Source organism: Rhamphochromis sp. 'chilingali' (genome assembly GCF_963969265.1).
Source record: "Rhamphochromis sp. 'chilingali' genome assembly, chromosome: 19".
Classification (NCBI taxonomy): Eukaryota; Metazoa; Chordata; class Actinopteri; order Cichliformes; family Cichlidae; genus Rhamphochromis; species Rhamphochromis sp. 'chilingali'.
Genome location: NC_137946.1, coordinates 6,934,029 through 6,957,697, shown reverse-complemented (window position 1 = coordinate 6,957,697; position 23,669 = coordinate 6,934,029). Strand labels below are relative to the sequence as shown.

The 23,669-nt window shown below is 44.5% G+C and overlaps 1 protein-coding gene across 1 annotated transcript; it reads left to right on the top strand.

Annotated features, from left to right (window-relative positions):
* Positions 1–21,769: 21,769 nt before the first annotated feature.
* Positions 21,770–23,661, top strand: LOC308387041 (E3 SUMO-protein ligase ZBED1-like; the record flags this gene model as incomplete). Its single annotated transcript, XM_080866916.1, has 2 exons — positions 21,770–22,055; positions 22,646–23,661. The coding sequence occupies 2 exons, from the start codon at positions 21,770–21,772 to the stop codon at positions 23,659–23,661; spliced, it is 1,302 nt and encodes a 433-aa protein (XP_080723042.1).
* Positions 23,662–23,669: the final 8 nt, after the last annotated feature.

Sequence of the window (23,669 nt, the reverse complement as noted above, 5' to 3'; positions counted from 1 at the left end):
TTGCTTTGGCATGTTCCTAGCAGCGTTTTCCTTCATTTCTGCCTTTACGTGTGGACGGGATTCTTTTTTAAAACGAAAACGGAAATTCTCCATTTTCAAAAATACCCGTGTACGTGTGGACGTAGCCTGAGTTATTTGAACATACTCTGATCTGCTGTTCTAGAACAGCAAACTCAGAGTGTGTTCAAGCTGATTTAAGCTAGAGCATGAGGAGTGAAAGAAAGTCATTCTCCATGGAAAACCGATACTAGGATTCACCATGGCAACGGGTAAAGAGCAGAGCATTTCAATTTATGGTATAGTTGGATATTTCAAGATTTCAAGATATTTCAAGACATTTTAAATAGGAATACAGATCATAAACATAAAAAAAAAACCTTCTATGAATAGATCCAGATGTGATCAGCTGAGGAATGGCTGGAGTCTAATTGATCTGGGATTGATGCGGTCTAAATCTGTGATTTAAAATAAGATCCACTTTGGATCCAGACACAGTTTACTGATCTGTTACAGACCCTATGATTTCGTCAAGTTGATCTGGTTCTGGTTTGAACCACCCAGACTGATTTCAATGATTTTCAGTGAAAAATATCTCAAAGCTCAGACTCTAAAATTCAAATACTGTACCTAAATCTGTGAACACATTTCAAAGTGAAATTTTGGGAACACAGATTGTCTGCAGGCTGCATTTAAAACATTAGTTTTTGTTTAATGTTAGACTCTTAAAGTCATCATCTCCAAGATCCAATTGTGACAGACATTTTTAGGTCAGTGTAACTTATTATAATAAGATAAACAATTGATCAATGTGTAACATACAGTAAATATTTTCGGTACAAAGGGACAACATCAGATGGAGTCTTTTAGATTTTATTCTGAGCTGATAATAAATCTGTGATGTAATCGCTGTCCTTATGTATTGACAACCAAATGGAGTCTGTTATCCTGGTAACTCACTAAGAGTTGAAGTGAACTCTCTTTCTGAAACAAGAAACCTGAGTTTCCACCGTCTCAATTTTAACAAACTCAGAGATGTTAGCTAGACCTCCTTTCTGGAATAGGACGGTTTTATCTATCAAAGGTGGAGTGCTGCACAAGCTTCCCCATTGGTCCCGCCTCCGGGTCTAGTTGGCTCCGGGGGTGGGGGTGGGGGGAGGGGGGTAGAGGAAGAACATTATATATATGTAGTATATACATTGAGTGAATGTGCAGTAGTAGCAGCAAGCAGGTGAATTCTGTACATTAATAAGAATAGAAATCTGACTATTTTACAGAATAGACAATATAAACATATTTAAAATTAAAGGAATTTGAAATGTACATTGTGCCTGGGTTTAGAGTGTCTGGAAGAGAGTCCTGTCTCAGTCAATTATAGATGATGTGAGAGGGCAGGTGTGTGTGTGTTTAGGGCCTGGATGGCTTGGGGATAGAAGCTCCTCTTGAGTCTCTCTGTCCTTGCCCGGATGATGCGGAACCTTCTACCAGATTGCAGAAGTTGGAACAGTTTGTTGCCAGGATGGGAAGGGTCCTTCAGTATCTGCGCTGCTCTAGTCCGGCATCTCCTGGTGTAGGTGTCCTGAAGCGGGGGGAGAGCAATCCTGCAGCAGCGTTCTGCTGTACGGATCACTCTCTGGAGAGCTTTTTGGTCCTTCACACAGCTGTTCCCAAACCACGATGTCATGTTCTGTGTGAGGATGCTCTAAAAGTCGAGACGAGACCAAGACCGAGACAAAAAGTCTTTAAACTGCAGCCAGATGCTGCTTCATTTACGGGTGTCAGACATATTTATGTGTTTTTGCGATGCACTCACACAGCCCTCCTCACCGCTGTCTACTGTCTCACTCACTTACTGAGAGGACAGACGCACGCTCCACTTGACTGTCGCGTCTCTCACCCTCTCTGTTTGTCACATAATGATTTTATCCTATATCCTCACATGTGATTGGCCACAATATGGAGGGATTGGAGCATAGCTGAGCCACTGTGTGAGAGCTGACCAGTGAAAGGAAATTAAGTGAGGAACCGGCTCTCGTTCAATGGGAGTCGACTCTTCTGATTCACTACAAAGCACTCTCTAAGCACGGCTCTTAGAGCTGATGCTTTTGCATGACACATTATCAAACATTACGTTCTGTGTCATGTATACTGTTGAGTCCAAATCTCCCGACCACTATGTCGATCTGAGACAGCAAGGCGGAGACAGCGAGACCAAGACAAGACCAAGGGATCCAAGACCAAGACAAGACCAAGACCACGTAAAAGAGACCGGTCTTTCTCTTTTCTGCTGTGACTCTCCTTCCTTTAGGCTGGTTTTCTCCCAAACCGTTTGCCCTGCAGACACCGCTGTCATGCCAAATCGACCAGCACAAACGTGCCTACAAAACAAACACATTTTTGTTACTGTACTTTCTAGTTTTTCATTTATTTTCCAAAACATCACCAAAAATATGTGTGAGAACTACAGTGAGGTTAGAGTAAGAAATTTTTTTTTTTTTTTTAAATTCCCCACTCGTCCCCTGTGGGCGGTCAATCCTTCAAGCTCGGGTCCTCTACCAGAGTCCTGGGAGCTTGAGGGTCCTGCGCAGTACCTTAGCTGTTCCTAGGACTGCGCTCTTCTGGACAGAGATCTCCGCTGTTGTTCCCGGGATCTGCTGGAGCCACTCGCCTAGCTTGGGAGTCACCGCACCTAGTGCTCCGATTACCACGGGGACCACCATTACCTTCACCCTCCACATCTTCTCAAGCTCTTCTCTGAGCCCTTGGTATTTCTTGAGCTTCTCGTGTTCCTTCTTCCTGATGTTGCTGTCATTTGGAACCGCTACATCGATCACTATGGCCGTCTTCTTCTGTTTGTCTACCACCACTATGTCCGGTTGGTTAGCCACCACCATTTTGTCCGTCTGTATCTGGAAGTCCCACAGGATCTTAGCTCGGTCATTCTCCATCATCCTTGGGGGCATCTCCCATTTTGACCCCGGGACTTCCAGGTAATACTCGGCACAGATGTTCCTGTACACTATGCCGGCCACTTGTTTATGGCGTTCTATGTATGCCTTGCCTGCTAGCATCTTACACCCTGCTGTTATGTGTCTCTGGAGCATCTTTACACAGCCTGCACCTGGGGTCTTGCCTGGTGTGATAGACCCCAGCCTCAATGGAACTTGTGCTCAGAGCTTGTTCCTGTGCTGCCATGATTAGTGCTTCCGTGCTGTCTTTCAGTCCAGCTTTGTCCAGCCACTGGTAGGATTTCTGGATATCAGCCACCTCCTCTATCTGCCGGTGGTACCAACTATGCAGGGGCCTGTCCTTCCATGATGGTTCCTTGCCTTCCTCCACTTTCTTGGGTTTCTGCTGCCTGAGGTATTCACTGAGCACGCTGTCAGTTGGGTCCATCTTTGTGATGTATTCGTGGATGTTCCTTGTCTCATCCTGGACTGTGGTGCTGACACTCACCAGTCCCCGGCTGTAGCATCCCCGGTTGAAAAGATGGTCTCTCAAACTGATGGTTCACAATCCTTTTATTAAACAGCCGTGTATGTGAACACACCGTAAGAGCTACAACATACAGAATAAAAGACTATTAGTAAATCAAACAGTGTGTTACCTTTAACCTTTTGACTTATTCATTAATCACAAATTAATTCTCCTTACCTTACATAACAAATAACACTAAAACTTGTAAATTATTGCATATAACAGGGAAATCGTTGCATCGCTGCCTAAACATGACGAGGTACGTTAGCGCCCTCTAGTGGGTGAAAACTTAGCCTTTATGCTTAGTAGCGGTCAGCAGCTATATGCTCCGTAAAACAACAAAATACATATCTACAGGACAAACTTTGTTACAAACCTTGTTCCCTCATCAACCAGGTGCTAAGAAACTGCTGTTGCACCTTAATAGCCGTTCTTTTTCCCATTCCCGTCCATTAACCATAGAGCACACCTTCTCTCTGTGCATTAAAACTCGCGCTTCTGCCATATGGTTTACGCCACTTGATTTACGGCACCTTGTCGATCTGTGACTTTCAAAATAAAAGCATTCACTCCAACAATATAATAGCCACTCATAAGTTTACAAAACACTGCAGTTAAACAGTCTCTAATAGCAAAACCAGTTTCTGCACTGGGCGTTCCACTATAGAACGTTTACTTGAACATTGTCCCTTCTCAGTCTTCCTTTCTCCGAAGCAAATCCTTACTTACAAGTCCGTCTTTGTCAGTTACTGTGTCCATTACACGTGCTAATCTCCATTCATTGCGGGGTAGATCATCCATCTTCTCCATGACAACATCTCCAACTTTCAAGTTTCTCCTTGGAGTGTGCCATTTCTGTCTTGTTGCGATGTTGGATAGATACTCCCTTTTCCAACGTGACCAAAACTGTTCTGATAAGTACTGCACCTGCCGCCACCTTTTACGTGCGTAAATATCCTCTTTGATGAATGTGCCTGGAGGGGGCAGGGGTATCTTTGATTTCATAGTAAGCAGGTGATTTGGCGTCAAGGGCTCTGGGCTGCTTGGGTCACTTAGGTTGTCCACCGTTAGAGGCCTGCTGTTGACAATCGCCATTGCCTCATAAAAGAATGTCCTTAACGATGCGTCATCCATTCTGCCAGATGAAAGTGAAACTGTGGAGCGCAGAATGTTTCGAACTGTCCTGATTTGTCTTTCCCATACACCTCCTGTATGACTTGAATGAGGAGTGTGCATTTTGAAGTCACACTGCTTCTCTGCAAGAAATGTGGTAATGCGGTTGGAGTCCACTTGTTTTAAAGCTTCTTGTAGTTCATTTTTGGCTCCGACAAAGTTGCTTCCTTGATCGTATCTAATCTCACTGACTGCTCCTCTTATGGCTATAAAACAGCAGAGCGCATTGATAAAGGCGTCTGTAGTCATGTTGTCCAACATTTCTATGTGCACTGCTCTGCAGCAAAGGCATGTAAAAAGAAGTCCATAATGCTTGTGCTCTTTGCGAGCTTGTTTGGTTAGAAAAGGACCAAAACAGTCCATTCCACAGAATGTAAATGGTGGAGATGGATCTAAGCGCTGCGTTGGGAGATCAGACATCTTTTGTTCCTCTGTGCCTCTTCTGAGTTTGCGACACTTCACACAGTGGTGTATAAAATTTGCTACGGCCTTGTTGATGCCTGGAATCCAAAATCCATTCACTCTGATCTCATTGATTGTAAAACCTTTCCCTTGGTGCTGCACCTTACTGTGGAAATGATCTATTATTAGTTGAGTGACATGGTGACCTTTTGGAACTATCACTGGGTGTTTCAGTATGGAGGAGAATGAAGCATCTTTAAGTCTTCCTCCCACCTTAAGGAGTCCATCAGTATCAAGAAAGGTGTCCATTTGAAACAGTTTATTTTTGTGTGGAAGTGGTTTCCCGTTCTTTAGCAACCTTATCTCCTCTGCATATTCACTTACTTGTGTGTCCCTTAGAATAACACATTGTGCATTTTGTCTTTCTTGTACTGTACTGTGGCCTGTTGTTTTGTCTCCCTTGGCACAGCGAATGAGTCGAGCTATGGCTTGGGTGGCTTTGTACCATGAGGAAAACTTTGTTAACTTGTCTGATAAACCTTTTTTCTCTGTTTTGAGCGTGTTCAGTGCCTGTACCTTCTTAACCTCTGGGTCTCCAAGTGGTATGTTCATGTCGATGTCTGCAGGTGGAGGTACAGTACAGAAAGGCTTGTTTATGCCCTCCTAGACACGCAAAGTGACACCGTGTTCATTGACCAAGATGTGTCTAATAACCTCCAAGCTAGGGCTACCCCAATAAGGTTGAAGCTCACTACACTGCTTGGTAAGGATGTTGTTGTGCCAAGCGAACGCATCTCAGGTCTCAAGGTAAGAGGCTATAACTCCTCAGAAATGATTGAACTCCCTCCTGCTTACACTAAAGAATGTATACCAGTTAACCGCTCTCATGATGATGTTTCCACCCCATGCTTCACAGTAGGTATGGTGTTCTTGGGATGCAACTCAGTATTCTTCTTCCTCCAAACACAACGAGTTGAGTTTATACCAAAAAGTTCTACTTTGGTTTCATCTGACCACATGACATTCTCCCAATCCTCTGCTGTATCATCCATGTGCTCTCTGGCAAACTTCAGACGGGCCTGGACATGCACTGGCTTCAGCAGCGGAATACGTCTGGCACTGCGGGATTTGATTCCCTGCCGTTGTAGTGTGTTACTGATGGTGACCTTTGTTACTTTGGTCCCAGCTCTCTGCAGGTCATTCACCAGGTCCCCCCGTGTGGTTCTGGGATCTTTGCTCACCGTTCTCATGATCATTTTGACCCCACGGGATGAGATCTTGCGTGGAGCCCCAGATCGAGGGAGATTATCAGTGTCTTCCATTTTCTGATGATTGCTCCCACAGTTGATTTTTTCACACCAAGCTGCTTGCCTATTGTAGATTCACTCTTCCCAGTCTGGTGCAGGTCTACAATACTTTTCCTGGTGTCCTTCGAAAGCTCTTTGGTCTTGGCCATGGCAGAGTTTGGAGTCTGACTGTTTGAGGCTGTGGACAGGTGTCTTTTATACAGATGATGAGTTCAAACAGGTGCCATTCATACAGGTAACGAGTGGGGGACAGAAAAGCTTCTTACAGAAGACGTTACAGGTCTGTGAGAGCCAGAGATTTTCCTTGTTTGAGGTGACCAAATACTTATTTTCCACCCTAATTTACGAATAAATTCTTTACAAATCCTACCATGTGGATTCATGGATTTTTTTTTCACATTTTGTCTCTCACAGTTGAAGTGTACCTCTGGTGCAAATTACTGACCTCTGTCATCATTTTAAGTGGGGGAACTTGCGCAATTGGTGGCTGACTAAATACTTTTTTGCCCCACTGTACCTGGATGTTGCTCTGAAGAAACCCATACTGGTACAATCATGGAGGTGCTCACGCACTGTTCACTGGCTTCTGCATTCAGAGACAGGGTGGTTGCAGCCTGTTCTGTGCTGATCTGAGTTTGTGGCTGGTTTGAGGCTGATTTATCATTGTTATAGTTGAAGTCGTGCAGACAGGTAGGATGTTTTTTCTTACACACTTCACATACAAGTCTGTAATTACAGTTCTTTGCGCTGTGTCCGGGTTTGAGACAACCATAACAGAGTTTTTTCTCCTTTATATATTTCCTTCGTTCCTCAAGCAATATTCCATTGAACTGTGGACAACTGTGAAGTTTATGTCCGTTGTTTTGACAGAACATGCATGGGGCCTTAACATTTGGACCTTTATTTTCAGTCTCAGTTATCGCCTGGATATGGAGAACACTAGAGGTGGGCCTTTTGTCCTTTTGGCAGCCCTTACCAGAGTGGAGAGCCTGAAATGATGTAATCGGGTTGCACATGATCTCTGCTTCAGAAGACATCAACTTGGCAAAGTCCTTTAAACCTGGAAACTTCCCACTTTCTTTCATAAACTGAGTGGCCTGATGATTCCACCTTGCAGCTACCCAGTTTGGTAACTTTTGAACGAGTTTTTGGTTCTCCTCACAATCGTTGAGAATGCTTAAGCCTTCAATGTGGGGCATGGCCTCGTGACATGTTTGAATGAAATCAGCAAATGCCCTGAATCCTGTGGAGTCATTTGTTTGGATCTTTGGCCATTTTGCCAGTCTTTCTCTGAAAGCCCTCTGTACCACAAATGGATGTCCATACCTGTGGTTGAGACGCTCCCATGCATCTCTGTATGCTTCACTGTCGTTTCTATAGAAGATGCCATCAAGCGTTTGTCGAACTGGACCTCCTATGTATTTCTTTAAGTAGTGCAGTTTGTCAGCAGGTGAGATGTTCCTTTTATCAATGAGAGCAGTAAAGGAAGCTTTCCACTCTATGAATTGTATTGGGTCACCTGTGAACGTGGAGGGCTCTGGCACTGGCAGTCTGTTCAATGCAACACTATCCAGTACTGCTTGTGCTAAGTAGAGGACATCTGTTTGTGGAAGTGAGGTAGACACTACATTGTTGTCAGGGACTTTACTGAGGCTTTCTGAGCAGTGTTTCTATAGTCAACATCAGAGGCACTGATTTCACTCTTTATCTCAGTGTCATAGGTCCTTAATCTAGCTCGTGCAGCCTTTAAATCCTTTTCAGCCTTCAGTTTCTCTAGCTCACGCCTTTGAGATTCAAGCTCCTTTCTTTGCCTTTCTTCTAAAACCTTTTGTTTTTCCTCCTCTAATAACACCTCATACTCTGCTTCTTTGGCTGCCAACTCTGCTGCAGCTTCTGCTCTCCTAACAGCTACTATTGACATTGCAGAGTATGACTTACTGGCAGAAGAGTTTTTACTTGAGTGCGTGACTGAGGAACTGTAAATGGACTGAGCATAGTCTGGCTCAAGAAGCTCACGGAGACGTATCTTTACCTTGTCCCTATCATAGTCATCTATGCCTGAGAGTCTTTCATGAGCAATCTTGATAATGTCTCTGGTGACTGCTTCACATGCGTCTACGAGTCACCTTGTGCCACTCGAGGGAGTAATATTTTCTCTAATTTCCATATACAACTTTATGACATTCTCCTTTTCATTCTCTAACATGTCCATGAGTGAAGCAATTTGATTGTTTGTTAAGTCTCCTTTTAATTGCTCTCGTGTTTTACGTACTTGCTTTTTCCACTCATCATAAACTTTGAGAAGCCGTTTTTCTTTCTTGTGGGCCTCCTCCTCCTGATATGCTTGCATTTTTTCAGAAGGCCTCCTTTGACGAACAGAGTGTGGAGGCTCCTCTTCCTCATTGGCCTTGGGATCCTCCGCAAACTCTGTCTCTTCTTCAGATGCTTCCATGCTTTTTTTTTTTTTTTGCTTTTTTTTTTTTTTTTTTTGGGCCTGTCCCGTTTGGCTCTTTTGCCCTCAGAATTGTTGTCTAAAGGCAAAGAAAGATGCCCAACGGATTTACTTTACCAAACTGACCATCCCAGCCTTGCCGTAATGGTCCATTTGATTCACCTTTTATTGTTTATTTTATTTTCACTTACTGAATACGGGACAGACTTGACTGGGGGAAAGAAGGGGAGAAAGAAAGAGGGAAAGAGAAACAGCTGAGAAGAGGGACGGGGGAGAAGGGCAAAAGACAAAAACCAACAGAACGGGCAGAGAAAAAAAATGCATATATCAATCACCTGGGTCACCTGCTGAGAAAGAAAAAAGAAAGCAAGCAGAAGAGAACAAGAGTAATAAAATAAACAACATCACAATGATATATGGGAATATGACAGTAAATACTAAATGTTAAACATTATTGTGCAGCACATAAGATCAACAGAACACAGTGTGCTTTGAGGTAGGAGCCAAAAGGGGTGTAGTTTGTGGGTGTGATCACCCGTGTGTACACCTGTGAGCATGGACGCGCTTGTTTTTTGTTTTTTAAAAGGTTCCTTCATGTAATAATCTGCTAGAGGGTGTGGGGGGGCCACAGCCCCGTCCTCCAGGGCATGAAGCAGGTGTGGAGGAGATCAAAACTCCAGACATCCAGAGGCCCCCAGAACACAAGAGACCAAGGAAGACCAACAGAGGGGCAGCTGCGCCACTGTCCCGGAAAGAGCTGAGGAGAGTCCCAGATGAGGGCTCACTCAGCAGCCGCGGAGCAGAAGCCAGGGGGAGTTGCAGTGACGCGCCCGTGAGCTCCGCCGGCAGCCAGCTGCGCCTGAGTGACCGAGCCCCAGGCCGAGAGGCCGGGGGCACCCCACCTCTGTAGTGGCCCGAGCGAGCCCCAGGCTCCAGGCCCCGATAAGCGGCCGCCAAGGAGTGAGCCGGTGTGTACCCGGACGCCCATCCCCGGACACAAAGAACCACCAACGCACCGATGTCTGAGGGGGTCCGCCACTGGCAGGGGAAGTGGTGGTAGGGGGAGATAGGCCTCCAAACCTTGGAGGGCCTGAGATGTCCCCAGAGAGGTGGCGCCTGACACCCAACCTGACATATAGACACAGACATACAGGCACACACAGATACAAACATCCATTCCCACCCTCATGCTCTCATATGCACTTACTCCACACTCAACCAACGTGGAGACAGACATAAAGAGACGTTGTACACACGATCACACTCCCCAAGCGTACTCTACAAACCGGGTCTAGGTGCCCCCGCCCCTGGAGGGGGGAACTGCACCCAGACCCAGGTGGTGTTTCCCTTTTCCCTGCGGTGGGGGGAGGCAGACCGCCCCGACTCCGCAGCAGCAGGAAGGCTCCACACTCCAGACCGCAGTCGGACGGCCAACTCCTCCTCCTAGCCCCCCTGCTCCAGCAGGTCGCAGAGAATGGGGGTGAGAGAAGACTCCAAACCTCCCTCCACCCGCTCATTGTAGTGTTGATGCATGTGTGTTCTAAGGTGCATTTAAAACCCAGGAGGGCTTGGAGCTACCTGCCAGAGAGCAGCAGGTAAGCGCATGGTCCCTCCTGCTAGCCCTCAATGTCTACGTGTATTTAAAATTGAGAGGTGGGCAACGATGCCAGGGGTGGGGTGTACACCCTGATGGTACTTTGGACTCCGTGTATTGTGCCCACCCCCAAGATCCTATATGTATGTGTAATGAGAGTGTGAGTAATGTGAATGTCTAAGTTGTGGGATAAAATTGAGGCAGAGGCAGCCAGAAGGGGACAGAGGGGGGGGTAGCCTCCTCTGCACCCTGGTGACATACCCCTACTCCAAGGCCCTGCATGTGTGGGTGGTTGTGGTGGAGCGGGAAGAGGGAGGCAGCTGGAGATGGGGAGGGAAGGAAGGGAGGGGCAAGTGACCCCTCCCTGGGGCCAGCTCCCCCGCTGACCCCAGTAGGCACCCCCATACTCCGCGACCCGCCAGGGAAAGGGGGCCCAGGCCCATCCAGACCGGGGCCCAGTGCAGCAGCGCCGCCCGGCCCCACAGAGCCCGGGACAGTCCACCCAACCCCACCACAGAGAAAACTGCACCCACCCCACCATCCACTCATCTTCCAGACTACATAAGACAATAAACACCCAGGCTGAGATCTTCCTCCACCTCTCCTGTATCTCCCCCTCCTGCAGAGGGAGCTCCTGAGGAGAGGAAAGCTCCTGCAAGATGTGACAATCTCCCCCACCAGTTGAAGAGCCCCCCAGGTGGCTCGATGCACCGGCGGCAACCTGCTCCAGGGCTGGGCCCCCATGCACCCACCCGCCCACAACCCCGGCAACACACCAACCAGGACCCAAGCCCCCGAGGCCCGGTCCGGGTCCCAGCCCAGAGACGGAGCGCCCATCCAGGGGCAGCCAGGCTACCAGGTCAGTAACCCACGTCCGTCAGCACAGACCCTCCCCTAGCCCCGCTGCACGCAGCCGCGAGGAAACAGTCACCTGAGAGCCAACAGAGCCCCTAACCGGACATGACCGCTACCCCGGGTTGAGCCCCCCAAGGAAGATGCCTCCGGGGAACCCCCCGACGCCCTAAGCCTGTCCCTACCCCCACACTAGAGATGGCACGATACCACTTTTTTATGTCCGATACCGATATCATAAATTTGGATATCAGAATCAGAATCAGAATACTTTATTGATCCCTGGGGGAAATTATTTATCGATATCTGCCGATACCGATATGAATCCGATATAGTGTTTTTTAATCGACAAAACTGTTTTTTAAAATATCTTGCTGCATTTTGTATAAGTTCATACTCAAGTTTAAAACAACAACTACACTAAAGCTATTCTGTTATACCTGTATGCAAAAAAAAAATTTCATAGTTCAGCAATACTGATCAATCTAATAAACTTAAACCTACACCATCCTCCCTATTCTGGTATTTTAAAGAGTACTTAGCGTAAATATTAAGCAACCTAACTAATAGGGTTCCAACTCCCAGCAACAACAAAAATAAATAAATAAAAAATAGGGAACCACCCCTCACGCTCCACCTCATGATGCTTAATCGACGTAATCAACCTTAATTTGATGCAGTGTGAAAAAAAATGCACAGAAATCAATTATTTTTCAAGAAATATTAAATAGATTCAACATCTTTCTTCAACAAAATTGCAGACTGCACAAAGGAAAAAGTACTATAGCTTACTAGGGTATTTATATTAGACTTAATAGTCACTATATACAGTAATTGACTTCTATTCATTTTACATCAAATTAAAACTTTGGGTGTCAGATAATTATTTATTAAAAGCTAGACATTTTAAATGAGAATAAGAAAGAAAAGTATGTCTTTGTGCCCCCTTTTCCCTGTTAATGCCCTATCGGCCCCCCTGGCTAAACTTTGCTAGATCCGCCCCTGCACAGTTACCAGCCGTCAGCTACGTAGAAAAAGATCCTCGAGTAGAAAGTAATATTAAATAAATTCTAAGAACAGCTTATCAAGCTTAAACGTGCTGCTGTTGTTCAGCCGCTGGTTTCCTCTTTCTGGTGCAAAGTGGGCCAAAAACAAACAAGAGAGACGGACTCCCGACAGAAAAGCCGATCAGCTGATCATTAAGCAGTTTCATGATTGAAGTAGCAGCGAGAAGAGGCAGTCGCTTGTTAAGCTTAAGGCAGGAATGCTTTACAAACATTCAGAGATGGACTTACACACTTGCTTTACTTCTCTCGGGAATAACTTTGTCGGAGATGAAATGTTGCTAGCGAAGCTCCAAATGCTATCCAGACCACAGGTCCCGCATGCCACAGCCGCTCTATCACGTGATGCATACTGCTCCGACGTGCTAACGTTCTAAGGTGAGTTACAGCGTGTTGCAAGTTTTGTGAGGTGCTTTCGTGATAATTAATAGATCGGATTACATTTTTTATTTTTCTCCGATATCCGATCCAGTAATTTAGGTCAGTATCGGACCGATACCGATACGTAATATCGGATCGGTCCATCTCTACCCCACACCAATCACAACAGTGAAGGCGGGACCAAACTATGACCCCCCACCCCCACTAGGTGATGGAGCTGATCAAAGGAGCCCAGAGCAATTGATCTGATGTGGTGGCAGAGGCTGTATCAAGACTAATGTAATCTAATAGATAATTTCTATATTGGTTAGAATTAAGATTATTTTTATTTTTCCAGTTCATGAGGACTGTTTTCTTGGCTATGCATAGGGCAGTGAAAACCATATGGGCGATATTCTTTTCTGAAGTGACATTATCTAAGCTGCCCAACAAACACACTAAGGGGGAAGTTGGAATGTTACATTTCAGACACTTCGATAAGTCTTCACATATCTCGCGCAGATGCTTCCATGCTGAGGACGGGGCAATTTAGTTGACCATCAGATCCCAGAAGACCTTGTGTGGAGCTGTGGAACTGGGACCTCGATGCTGAGCGTGGGATGGAGCTCTTCTCAGCTGGGGTCAAGCTCTTACTGTAGCATCCCCGGTTGAAAAGATGGTCTCTCAAACTGATGGTTCACAATCCTTTTATTAAACAGCCGTGTATGTGAACACACCGTAAGAGCTACAACATACAGAATAAAAGACTATTAGTAAATCAAACAGTGTGTTACCTTTAACCTTTTGACTTATTCATTAATCACAAATTAATTCTCCTTACCTTACATAACAAATAACACTAAAACTTGTAAATTATTGCATATAACAGGGAGAGCGTTGCATCGCTGCCTAAACATGACGAGGTACGTTAGCGCCCTCTAGTGGGTGAAAACTTAGCCTTTATGCTTAGTAGCGGTCAGCAGCTATATGCTCCGTAAAACAACAAAATACATATCTACAGGACAAACTTTGTTACAAACCTTGTTCCCTCATCAACCAGGTGCTAAGAAACTGCTTTCGACTCAGTGTTGCACCTTAATAGCTGTTCTTTTTCCCATTCCCGTCCATTAACCATAGAGCACACCTTCTCTCTGTGCATTAAAACTCGCGCTTCTGCCATATGGTTTACGCCACTTGATTTACGGCACCTTGTCGCTCTGTGACTTTCAAAATAAAAGCATTCACTCCAACAATATAATAGTCACTCATAAGTTTACAAAACACTTTACCAAATATTAATGAGGTCATTTATACCGGCCCCCTTCTTTCCGCTTAGCGTACAGCGTCAGGGTGCTGGACTTGGGGTGACCCTCCATGCATGGTAAGGAGCTTTCTTGTCTTGTCTTTTCTTGTCAGTGGCTTCTATCTCCTCCTTTGGCTAGCCTATTACCCCAGCAGGGTACCTGATCACGGGCAGGGCCTAGGTGTTGATAGCCCGGATCTTGTTCTTACCATTCAGCTGACTCCTCAGGACTTGCCTGACCCTCTGCAGGTACTTGGTGGTTGCAGCTTTTCTAGCGGCCTCTTCATGATTCCCATTCGCCTGCAGGATCCCCAGGTACTTGTAACTGTCCTCTATGTCTGCAATGTTGCCTTCTGGTAGTTTGATCCCCTCCGTTCTGACTACCTTCCCTCTCTTTGTTACCATCCGACTACACTTCTCCAGCCTGAACGACATTCCGATGTCCTTGCTGTATATCCTGGTGGTGTGGATCAGTGAATTGATGTCTCGTTCACGCTTGGCATACAGCTTGATGTCATCCAGGCTGACAACTGTTCCATTCCATAGTCGGTATCCGTAGCCAGTCTTGTCAATTATCTCACTGAGGGGGTTAAGGCCTATGCAGAACAGCAGTGGGGACAGAGCATCTCCTTGGTAGATCCCACACTTGATGGTGACTTGTGCTATGGGCTTGAGGTTGGCCTCTAGTGTGGTCCGCCACATCCCCATTGAGTTCCTGATGAAGCCTCTCAGGGTCCTGTTGATCTTATATAGTTCTAGGCATTCCAGGATCCAGGTGTGGGGCATTGAGTCATAGGCCTTCTTGTAATCAATCCAGGCAGTGCACAGGTTGGTCAGTCTGGTCCTGCAGTCTCGGCTGACTGCTTGGTCTGCCAGTAGCTGGTGTTTTGCGCCTCTGGTATTCTTGCCCATCCCTTTCTGTGCCCCGCTCATGTATTGACCCATGTGCCTGTTCATCTTAGCCGCTATGATGCCTGACAGGAGCTTCTACGTGGTGCTGAGGCAGGTTATTGGTTGGTAGTTGGAGGGGACCGGTCCCTTCTGGGGATCCTTGGGGATCCGGACTGTTTGGCATTCGGTTAGCCATTCTGGGTGTCTCTCGTCAACTAGCATCTGATTCATTTGTGCTGCCAGGTGCTCGTGGAGTGCAGTCAGCTTCTTCAGCCAGTAGGCGTGAACCATGTCAGGGCCTGGTGCTGTCCAACTCTTCATACTGGAGACCCTTTCTTGTATATCTGCCACTGTGATGGTTACTGGACCCTGTTCGGGGAGGTCGCTGTGGTCTGCACTCAGATCCACTAGCCACTGAGCATTGCCGTTATGGGTTGCGTCCTTCTCCCATATGCTCTTCTAGTATTGTTCTGCCTCCAGCCTTGGTGGTGCTGTTCTCATATTGTTCCCCTGCCACTGAGAGTATACCTTGGCTGGTTCTGTGGAGAACAGCTGGTTTATTCTCCTGCCTTCTATCTCTCTGGTGTACCTCCTCAAGCGGCCAGCCAAGGCTGTGAGTCTTTGCTTGGCAGTTTCCAAGGATTCAGGTATGGACAGTTTCCTGTACTTCTTAGGCACCTTCCACATCGCGCCTTTCTGCAACTCCGATAGTTAGCTAACCTCCCTCCGTGCTACCTTGATCTTAGCCTCTAGCCTCCTTCTCCATGGAGGGTACTGCCCCTTGTGGCTGTTCAACTTGTAGCCAAGCATCTCACTGATCATGGCTGCCGTATTGTAGATCAACTTGTTAGTGTCGGTAATCGTGGCTGTAGGTATCGTCCGTAGTGCTGCATTAGCATCATCTAGCAGACCTTCTGAGGGTACTTCACGCAATCTTGGTAACCAGCTACGGGGGGTCCAGGTTCCAAGCTTGGCCATGATCCTATCTTTCAGGTCAGTTCTTCTCACACTCAACGATCCGGAACTGACCTGAAAGATATATGTATATATATATATATATATATATATATATATATATATATATATATATATATATATATATATATATATATATATATATATATATACTGTATCTTTTTTTTGTTTTTTTTGGGGGGGGGGGTTGTTTTTTTCTACACGTCTGATGCTTTATGAACTGGTGCCATTTGTTTCAGAGGAATGCCATCCTGAGCTCCCATTCACTCCCTATTTAATTTCTTCAGTCAGTTTGGAGAGAAAGAAAAATAACTGTTTTTAACTCTATTGACCTCAACTTAGGATCTACAAACACAAAAACCCACAGGTATGTAGAGCAACTCGTTGGAATGGTCAGTTTTTCAAGCACATCAATATCGCTTTCCGTTCCCATTTTATATGCCATTTTGTGATTGGAGCGCAAAGTGCTTCTCTTACAGGTTTGACAGAGAAAAAAAAGGGCTTTTTTTGCATGTCACGCCTTTCTATTTCATTATCATTTGTGAACTGGTTGTCTGTGTTTCACCTTAGTGCGATCCCTGCCCTCTGGTTCACAATTACCACTGGCTTATGGCCAGTGGTAATTGTGAACAAGCAGTATGGCTTCTGTGGCCATACTGCTTGCTGATGTCAAATCCGTGCTGCACCAGGAAATGCACTGACTGGTGCTCTATGATGTACTCCTCTGAACACAGAATGGTGAGGTTATACACCTGGACTAGGTACGAGTCTGCAGGCTGGGGGAAGAGAATGAGGATGCGTTTGATCACCTGTTACATTTGTGAAGTCTGCAGTGGCAGTTTCTGTAATGTAATACACAAAGATCTAATAGCGTTATTTAACTCTGTGTATCAACAGTCTAACTGGCACTGCTGTACCAGCATGTTACACTTATGAGTACTGTGTAATAACTGGTTTAATGTGCAGTACGTGACAACATTTAAGCTACTCTAAGTATCATTTTTGCACATTTTGATCCAGTTTCTTGTAGCATCCGATTCCCAACAAGAGGATGGAGCGGGACCGGGTTGCATGATATATAGCTTTGTATCTGTCCTCAGTGGATCTGAAATATTACAAGAGTCAGAGAAAACGACAAGCATCTATTTCCCAAGGCTTCTTGCACAACCTACTAATACACTACTTCAGCTCACAAAGACTTTTACTTACTCAGCCAGCAAAGACTTCCTGTTCCCAAATTTTCTGCAAACCTCCACATTACAAACTGTGCATCTAAAGTGATGAGAAACAGTAACAGTGACGATAAAAGTGATTTGATTTTATTTGAAACCTCGTAGAAACCAAATTATTTCAACATGAAGAACTTGTACTTACCATGTTCAGTGCAACAAAGGATGCCGTTTTAATAGCCACGACCACAGCAGGCCAAAGCTCTTTAACATTTTCATTCTGGACATCAGTGACAGGAACTACCAGTGAAAATGCCATGCTTGTCTCAAACTGCAAAGTTGCTGACAACTACTTGAAACATGAGCTACTTTAGCTCAGGAAGAGTTTTAATTAACACTATTAATTATAACTTTGCACCAGAGCCAACTTTGGCTTTAGTTGGTGTTTTGTTTGGAACAACTTCATTTTGTCCTTTCATTTTCATCAAATATGTAGCAGGTTGAAAAGCTACGTGTTTATTTTTGTAAGAAAACCAATTACCCCCTTATTTTTTGTTTATTATTGTGACTTATTTTGACATTGTTATGTGTTGCCAGACCATGGTTATATTTCATTATGCCAGTAGATGGTGCTCTTGCACTGCTGTGGAACTATCAGAGAGACTCTAGCTATAGGCTCTGCGCATGCGCAGCTCAGAAATAAATGAGCTCCGGCCTGAGCAAGACGCTAACTTCGGTGTCCTCTCTATTAATCCACAGGTACTGACAAACAAACTTTTATGTTACCAAACTGGTTCTAAATGTCATGCAAGTTGAGTAACAACTGTTCGGCTATATTTTGAGATGATAGTGATGATGTTGTTTTGTGGTATTTTGTTGTAATGAGTATTAGTGTATCATCGGCATAATGCACTATAAGTATATGCTATGACAGTGGCAACCTGTGACTTCCGAAAATGTGTTGTATTGTTTGTTTTAGTGTTAGCCAAGCAGTACTGAGTACATGTATTAAGGGCAAAGCTTTTTATTGGTGAAACAATGTTTGCAGTCGTCTGCCGCCATGTTGTGTTGCGTTCAGGGGACGCCATGTTCAAAAGTAATAGCGTATATGGCGCGAATGTGGGGAAAGGTTGTGTGAATGTGAGATGGGTTATTTTGGTATGTTGTTATGCTTTAGCCGCGAGTGTTTTGTTTAAGTTGTGAGTATGTAAAGTCATTTTGAATTAGTTTGTATTTATTTTGCTTTTGAGATAATGCTTTTTCTAACTTTATTTATGTTTATCAACTCTGTTATTTTATGGGAAGAATGTATGGTCTAGTGTGATTTGTATTTTGTATATGTAGAAATAAATGAGCTCCGGCCTGAGCAAGACGCTAACTTCGGTGTCCTCTCTGTTAATCCACAGTTTGCTCATATTTAGCTACGCAGTGCTCCCTAGCCTGTGTGCCGCTTGCTGCCGGTCCAGATTCCCCTAGGTCTGGTGCCGGTAACAAATACTTAAGCCCAAGTTTATATCTCATCATTTTTAAAGGCATTTCAAATATTTCCATTAATGACAGATCTTATGCTGGCTCTATATATCATCAACATTCTGATACTGCCAGGTATCTAAACACAAACACTTATTCCAAAAGCTTTCTGAATTTGAGAGAAAATAGACAGAAAGTTTCTTCCTCGTTTCTAAATGGCCCCATCATCTCCAAACAGAGTAACATCAAAACTCTTTTCCCACCCTACTAACCATGCCATGCACACGAATGTTGAACAAAGCAGGACTAATACTACTTCCTTGGGGAATAACATTTTGAATCTCCAGCTACTCAGAAGAAATTATTGATCCAATTAATGGTAAATGGCCTGTATTTGTATAGCGCTTTACTTAGTCCCTAAGGACTCCAAAGCGCGTTCAGTCATCCACCCATTCACACACACATTCACACACTGGTGATAGCAAGCTACTTTGTAGCCACAGCCGCCCTTGGGCGCACTGACAGAGGCAAGGCTGCCGGACACTAGTGCCACCGGGACTTCTGACCACCACCAGTAGGCAACGGGTGAAGTGTCTTGCCCAAGGACACAAGGACTGAGACTTTTTTGAATGGACCAAATCTGCCATTTAAAAGAGAAGAAGATGACATGGGAAAAAGCAGAAGCTTCAGCTAAGTCAGCGGTAGCCTCCAAGAGCTCCGCAGCCACTGACCGCGAAGCTAAAGCTAAACTATCTGGTTTGGAAAAAGGCATGTCTGCTTTCAACAAAGAAAATACGGAGCTGCAGGAGAGAATGTTGGAACTAGCCCTTGTGATGTCCTCCCGATTTGCATACAATGCAGTTCATCAGGGGTCAAAAATGTCCCCACTTCATTTGACTGTTTTTTTAAAGTATAAAGTATAAATTGTCAATCAATTCAGTGTTACACCTTAGTTTTACTTAAGACCAACACATTAACACAAAATTTACTCAACATTTTACATTTTAGGGCCACCAGACCTTGTTTACAAAAAATAAACCCTGTTTTTTTAGTGAAAACAAATTGAGAAAATTAAATATTTAATTATTTAGATAATTTTGACTATCTGAATAACTAGAGAGTGCTGTATGTTGAACTTTAGTGAGAATTATTATTTTTTTGAACCATTTAAATTTTTTAAATGGCAGCACATAATCACACTTGTGGTCCTCAGGGGTCAAAAATGACCCCACTTCATTTGACTGTTTTTTTAAAGTAAAAAGTATAAATTGTCAATCAATTCAGTGTTACACCTTAGTTTTACTTAAGACCAACACATTAACACATAATTTACCCAACATTTTACATTTAAGGGCCACCAGACCTTGTTTACAAAAAATACACCCTGTTTTTTAGCGAAAATAAAACAAGAAAATTAAATATTTAATTAAATTAAATATTTAAAAAAAATTCTCACTAAAGTTCAACATACAGAGTGCTGTATGTTGAACTTTAGTGAGAATTCTTTTTTTGAACCATTTATAAATTTTAAATGGCAGCACATAATCACACCTGTGGTCCTCAGGGCTCAAAAATGACCCCGTTTGCTTTCACTGTTTATAAAGCAACAAGTATAAAATATCATCCATCTCTGTGTTTCAAGGTTTTATTCAATTTTATTCCAACTCATTGCCTGACAGTTTTCTATATTTTGGCATGGTAGGAACAGCAGGGCATGAGTCTGAGTGAAGGCAAACTTTCATGAGGACAAAGGCGTGTCCATATTTGACCCAAGTGCAGGAGGAAGCTCAGGTTTATTCCTTTGCACTGGTCCCATCATGGACAGCTTTCTTTCTGCAGTTGCAGGCCAAGAGGCATATACAGTAAACAAGCTGTTACAGGTGATTGTTTTCTTTTGAAAACCTGCAATGTTAGGGACAACTCACGTTTCCTGACTGCAGGACAGACGGTTTGCCATCGCACACTAGCATGTTCCATGTACAGCTGGACCTGCATCACATGCTGCCCATGTTTTTGTCTCAAAGTTCCCTGGTTTACTTGGATGTTCTGTTGGAGGGGACAGAGTCCTTTGAAGGGGACTTGGTGCTCATACAGTCACATCAATACCAGGATCTTACATCACAGCAGGAGAAACACCCACTTGTGTTTCAAGTCAAGTCAACACCAACACACACCATACACCTCAAATGGGAGCACGTTTGTGTCATGAACGATGATCATCTATTGTGTCTTTATCAAGAAATTATGTCCTTTTTGTGCTTCTATCATTAATCTTGTGTCACCTTTAAAACTTCTCTACCAGACTCAGGATGTCATAAACTGGCCGTAGCGACTCTACTGGATGCACGGCAGTAAGAATCAACACACCCACATATGCCTACAGCTACAGCTGGGCGATATAACGATAACGATATGTATCGCGATATAACTTTTACTCGATAGAGAAATTAAACTATCGCGATAGACCTCGCCGCTCTTGTCCTCTTAAAAAAAAAAAAGAAAAAAAAAAAAAAGTCAGCCAATCCAAATTAAGTAGCGCAGAGCCGAACCAATCACAGCCGCAGCGTCACGTCACGTGACTTGTTACGTACAGCACAAGTGCCAAGGCGCACGTGCGTATTTGTTTGCGAAGCAGCTAGCAGCTAACCGCCGTGTCGACTGGGTGATGGAGAAAACGAGTGCACCAAGTAGAGAAAAATCAACCGAGAGAACGGAAGAGAACACAGATGACGGCTCGAATGCCGAAGAGATTGTCGAAAGGAAGGGCCGGAAAAGTTCCGTAGTGTGGAGATATTTCGGCTATTTGAAGTCTGACAAAAAACAGAGTAGCACGCACTGTAAGTTGTGCCGACAGCATGTTCCCACCAAGACTGGAAATACAACTAACCTGTTTCATCACCTGAAGCAGTGCCACCCACAAGAGCACGCTCAATCTCTGACTGAAAGTGCTAATTTGTCATCAAAAACAACCGGGGGAATCCCTGCGAAGCAGCAACAGTCAATTGAGTCGGCTTTCTCCAGCGTCTTACCATATGACAAAAAAGCTAAGAGACATAGCGACATAACGAATGCCATAGCCTACTGTCTTGCTAAAGACATGCTACCAATAAACACGGTCGAAAATGAAGGATTCAAGCAGCTAATTAAGGTACTGGATCCTCGTTACCAACTCCCTGGACGTAAACATTTCTCTCAGATAGCGCTTCCAACGCTATATAGAGAGTGCCGTGAGGCTGTTGAGAAGGAGCTACAAACTGTATCGTTCTTCGCTACTACATCCGACATGTGGTCAAGTCGCACGTCAGAACCTTACCTTAGCCTTACTGCCCACTATATCGACCAAGACTGGAATCTGAAAAGCAAATGTCTTCAAGCTGCCTACCTTCCCGACGACCACACGGGTGAAGTAATTGCATTAGGACTGTCAGAAGCGCTTGCATCCTGGGGACTGAGTGAAGACAAACAAGTCTGCATCACAACCGATAGTGGGACAAATATAGTGAAGGCCACATCCCTGAATAACTGGACCCGGCTGCAGTGCTTCAGACATCGACTTCACTCAGCTATCGGTAAGTTGGGAAGCAGAATAAAATTAAAAATGCCTCTTTTAATTGTGTTTTTGAGCCCATGTAAACATATTAAAAGCTAGAGATCTAAATCACTTCAATGGTTATTGTTAAAAAATAAACATCAGAAAGAATATTCTTCATGTCAGCCTATTTATTTGAGGTAATAGTTGCTGTTGGCATGCATAATAGGCAAATATTCAGTCACTCTTCAGTGTAAATCAAGTTGACAAAATGTGCCAAATAAAATTTAGAATTTTGGGGTTCTATCAGGATCCCAATTGGCTAATACAGAACCTCAGCTCTTTTTCCTATAAAGAACATTAAATTATGATTCCACCAAATGGGGCAATTCAAGACAAAAAGAACAAGTGATGAAAACGTCAAACAATGATGTTGATAACACCAGCCTCTGTCACCTTTTTAAATATAAGAAAAAAAAATTTGGTCAGTCTGTCAGCAAAATTTAAATCATAGCAAGTAAATGTGTTTTCAGGGCAGTGAAATTTATTTGTGACTGGAAAAAAAAAATCAAAAATCTTAAATTAAATTCTGAGGTTAATATGTGCTATTATTTACCTTTTTATCCACAGAAAAAGCCGGCAAAGACAAGAGGATGGAGCGAGCTGTGGCCGTGTGTAAGAGAGTGGTGGCCACCTTCAGTTTCTCTTGGAAGAAGAAAAGGGAATTGGCTGCTGCTCAGGAGGAGCTTCACCTACCCCAGCACAAGTTAGTGACAGAGTCGCCCACCAGGTGGGGCTCACGCCAAAAAATGGTTGGGAGGGTTCTGGAGCAACATAAAGCTATCTCTCAGGTCCTCAGTGCAGATAAGAAGACCAGGCACTTGGTTCCTTCCTGGCAAGATCTAGATGTTCTGGAGTCTGTGCATGTGGCCCTGAACCCACTACTGGAATTCACAGATTCACTTTCTGGAGAGTGTTACGTGAGTGTGTCCTACCTCAAGCCGATGCTTCACCTTTTCAGAACACAGATTCTGAAACCATCTGAGGATGAAACACAACTTACAAAAGACCTTAAGATGACAGTCATGACATACCTTGATGAAAAGTACAATGACCAGATTACAAATGAACTGCTTGATGTTGCAACCCTGCTAGATCCGCGCTTCAAAGTACAATACATTAATGCAGAACACGTTGATGCCATCAAAATGAGAGCAGTGTATGAGATGTTGGGGCAAATTGAGCACCCATCCACTTCAGCTGGAACGGAGGAAACAGAAGATGGTGGAGCTGCTGCAGTACTACCAACCCAGAAGAAACAGAGAAAGTCACTGGGCAGTTTCTTTAAGAAATCCCACCCCACCAGCACAGGGCTCACTGAGAAAGAGACAGTTGAAAAGGAGCTTGAAAAGTACTTGCTGGCACCTGATGCAGACAGTGAAATGGACCCACTTGAGTGGTGGAAAATCAACGACAGAAGCTTCCCAAGAGTTAGCTGCCTGGCAAAGCGCTACCTGTGCATCCCCGCAACCAGCAGCCCCTCTGAGAGGGTATTTAGTACAGGGGGTAATATTGTGACTTGCCACAGGGCCGCTTTAAAGCCTGAAGCAGTGGATAGACTTGTCTTCCTGTCCCACAACCTGTAGGCTTTTTT